Source organism: Nicotiana attenuata, unplaced genomic scaffold (assembly GCF_001879085.1).
Source record: "Nicotiana attenuata strain UT unplaced genomic scaffold, NIATTr2, whole genome shotgun sequence".
NCBI lineage: Eukaryota > Viridiplantae > Streptophyta > Magnoliopsida > Solanales > Solanaceae > Nicotiana > Nicotiana attenuata.
Window position 1 is genome coordinate 144,886 of NW_017671256.1, and position 3,260 is coordinate 148,145.

At 36.3% G+C, this 3,260-nt stretch overlaps 1 protein-coding gene across 1 annotated transcript in view; it reads left to right on the plus strand.

The window, feature by feature from the left end:
- Positions 1–2,642, plus strand: part of LOC109207093 (laccase-3-like) — a 3,050-nt gene extending 408 nt beyond the window's left edge. Inside the window, exons 2-6 of the mRNA XM_019369977.1 lie at positions 10–161; positions 250–494; positions 709–837; positions 1,294–2,238; positions 2,331–2,642. Coding sequence (XP_019225522.1) covers positions 10–161; positions 250–494; positions 709–837; positions 1,294–2,238; positions 2,331–2,461 — 1,602 coding nt within the window. The 3' untranslated portion in view covers positions 2,462–2,642. The remainder of the gene's footprint in view (positions 1–9; positions 162–249; positions 495–708; positions 838–1,293; positions 2,239–2,330) is intronic.
- The last annotated feature ends 618 nt before the right edge of the window (positions 2,643–3,260 follow it).

Sequence of the window (3,260 nt, forward strand, 5' to 3'; positions counted from 1 at the left end):
TTTTGACAGGTTCAAGAAACCAGAATAACAAGGCTATGCAGAACCAAGAATATAATTACAGTGAATGGACAATTTCCAGGACCAACTTTAACAGTTCGAAACGGAGATACACTATTTGTTACAGTTGTTAATAGAGCTCGTTACAACGTTACGATCCACTGGTAATTACCTGATAAATGACTTCACTATGCAGATAATTTTTTACATTGTCAGTACATAGAACTTAAACTGTTCGAAATTTCCATGCAGGCATGGAATTCGTCAAATGCGAACGCCATGGGCTGATGGGCCTGAGTATGTAACACAATGTCCAATTAGACCAGGAGGATTTTACACATACAGATTCACTATTGAAAACCAAGAGGGTACATTGTGGTGGCATGCACACAGCAAATGGCTTAGAGCTACTGTTTATGGAGCTTTAGTTATCTTACCAAAACAGGGTTCTAATTTTCCTTTTTTACAGCCCCAGAAAGATATCCCTATTCTTCTCGGTACTGCTTTTTTCCTATGTTGCTTGGACTCTGTAAAAATGGTGCCGGGTGCGCGTCAGATCCTCCAAAAATAGTGCATTTTTGGAGGATCCGATACGGGTGCGGCAACATTTTTAAAGGGTCTGCGCAACATAACTTTTTTCCCTTTTCATTTTAATTTTGATCAAAATCAAATGTGAGTACGTGACTAATTAAGTTCTTGATTTTATCATAGGGGAATGGTGGAACAGAGACATTATTGCAGTGCAAAGACAAGCACAATTCACTGGAGCAGCTCCTAATAATTCTGATGCATATACTATTAATGGTCAACCTGGTGACCTTTACAGATGCTCTAGCCAAGGTTCTTACTAAAACTTAGCCAGTGACGAAGCTAGAAATTTCGCTAAGGGGTGTTCACGATTTAATATACATGTATAAAAAGTAATTTTGATTTATATATGTAATACTATAATTTTTCATTGAAGGGTGTTCGACTGACCACTCTTCATTATATGTGGATATGCCACTGCTTAGCCTCCTCTTTAAAAAAATTATATACACTGATAGTTAAAAGATATTTTACACTATCTTTGTAATTTAACAGGTTATAGAATATTATTACTCTATTTTCCGGGATATTATATTAGGCTTGATATAGAGAGATATATGTTGTTGTAGGTCAAGTTAACCTGATAACCTTTTTTATACTGTTAGTACTCAGTATATACAACTTAAACACAAAAATAATGGAAAAAGGGGGAAAAAAAAAAAAGAGGACAACACATATCACCATTACTAATTCAGAATTTTAATGCAGGTACTGTGAAAGTTTCAGTAAACCCCGGAGAAACTGTTCTAGTGAGGGTAATCAATGCTGCACTCAATCAACAACTTTTTTTCTCAGTTGCAAACCACATGCTTACTGTTGTAGGTGTTGATGCTACTTATAACAAGCCTTTTAAAACCAATGTAATTATGGTTGGACCTGGCCAAACAACCAATGTAATTCTCACTGCTAATCGTCCCCCTGGCCGCTACTATCTGGCAGCTAGCGCCTATGCCACTGCCAGAAACACGCAATTTGACAACACCACTACCACTGCCATCCTTGAGTACACAAATCTCGTGTCGGGGGCCAATTCAAGACCTTCGTTGCCTCAACTTCCAGCTTTCAACGATACAGCTACTGCGACTGCTTTCACTAGCCAATTGAGGAGCATTCTTAGTAACAATGTTAGAGTTCCCAATCAGATTGATGAAAACTTGTTTTTCACTGTTGGACTTGGCTTAGTGAATTGCGCTCCTGGTCCTAGATGTCAAGGTCCTAATAATACGCGATTTGCTGCTAGCATGAATAATATTTCATTTGTTCTTCCTAGAAGAACTTCATTGCTCCAGGCTTATTACCAAAACATTCCAGGGATTTATACATTGGATTTTCCTCTTGTTCCACCTGTGCAATTTGATTACACGGGCAATGTTTCACGAGGACTTTGGCAACCAAGATTTGGAACTAAGTTGCACAAGATCAAGTTTGGTTCTACTGTACAAATTGTATTGCAGGATACTGCTATCTTTTCGACAGAGGATCACCCTATACATCTTCACGGATACCATTTTTGGGTCGTTGGACAAGGTTTTGGTAACTTCAATCCTCAGACTGATACTGCTACATTTAACCTAGTTGATCCGCCTGTCAGGAACACAATCGATGTCCCTGTTGGTGGATGGGCAGTCATTCGTTTCGTGGCAGATAATCCAGGTAAGAACCTGATATCATCACAAAAATGTTCAAGCTTGAAATTTTTGTACCTGTTTATAAATTTTTGATTTATTTATGATGATTTGCTACAGGGGTTTGGCTATTTCATTGCCACATTGATTCTCATTTGGCTTGGGGGCTAGGGATGGCGTTCATCGTCGAGAATGGAATAGGAGAGAAACAGACTATGGAGCCACCTCCACCAGATCTACCACAATGCTAAGATGTTGAAATTGTAGCAAATTGTCCATGTTATTGTTTTGTCTTAAACTTAAGTAGTTCTTAGTGTGTCTGTTTATTGGTTTTTCAAGTGTGAGCTATCAGGATTTTGCCTTTGCTCTATTAGTAAAGTCTGAAATTCTATTGTCTATGATTAATGTTCAGCATCAGAGAGAAGTATTGAACAATTTTATTGTCATCACATTTCTCTCTTTCTTTAAAATCCTTCTTACTGAGCTTATATATTAGATTTTCTTTAGGTCATAATAGAGATTCACTTTAAGCGACATCGGCAACATTCAACTAAACCTAAAAGCTGAAACATGAAATCCCTCAGGCTGACAGATACGGGTATTCATAAAAATCTAAAAAATCGAACCAACCGAAAATCAAACCAAACAGATCAAAAAAATCGATAATTGGTTTGGTTTGGTTTGGTTTGATTTTGGTTTTGGTTTTGAATTTTAAAAACTGATCAAATTTGGTTTGGTTTTAATAAAAAATAACCGGAAAAAATCGAACCAAATCGACTATAGAAGTACCTATTTAAAATTTATTATTATACCTACATGTATGTTTTTATAAAAAGTTTCTAAAATTGTATGGTACATGTTAATCATTTGCACTTTAGTCTAGTTCTTTGCTATTGTATCTAGTTCTTTTCCTTTACATTCTAGTTTGATTGTTAGTTTTCTTTTGCTAAGTACAAGAATCTATTTCATGTTAAAAATAATTTATTTTTAATCGAGTCCTTAAATTATTTAGAAGAGTTAACCCAATAGCCGCTCACCCAACCGCTTAAA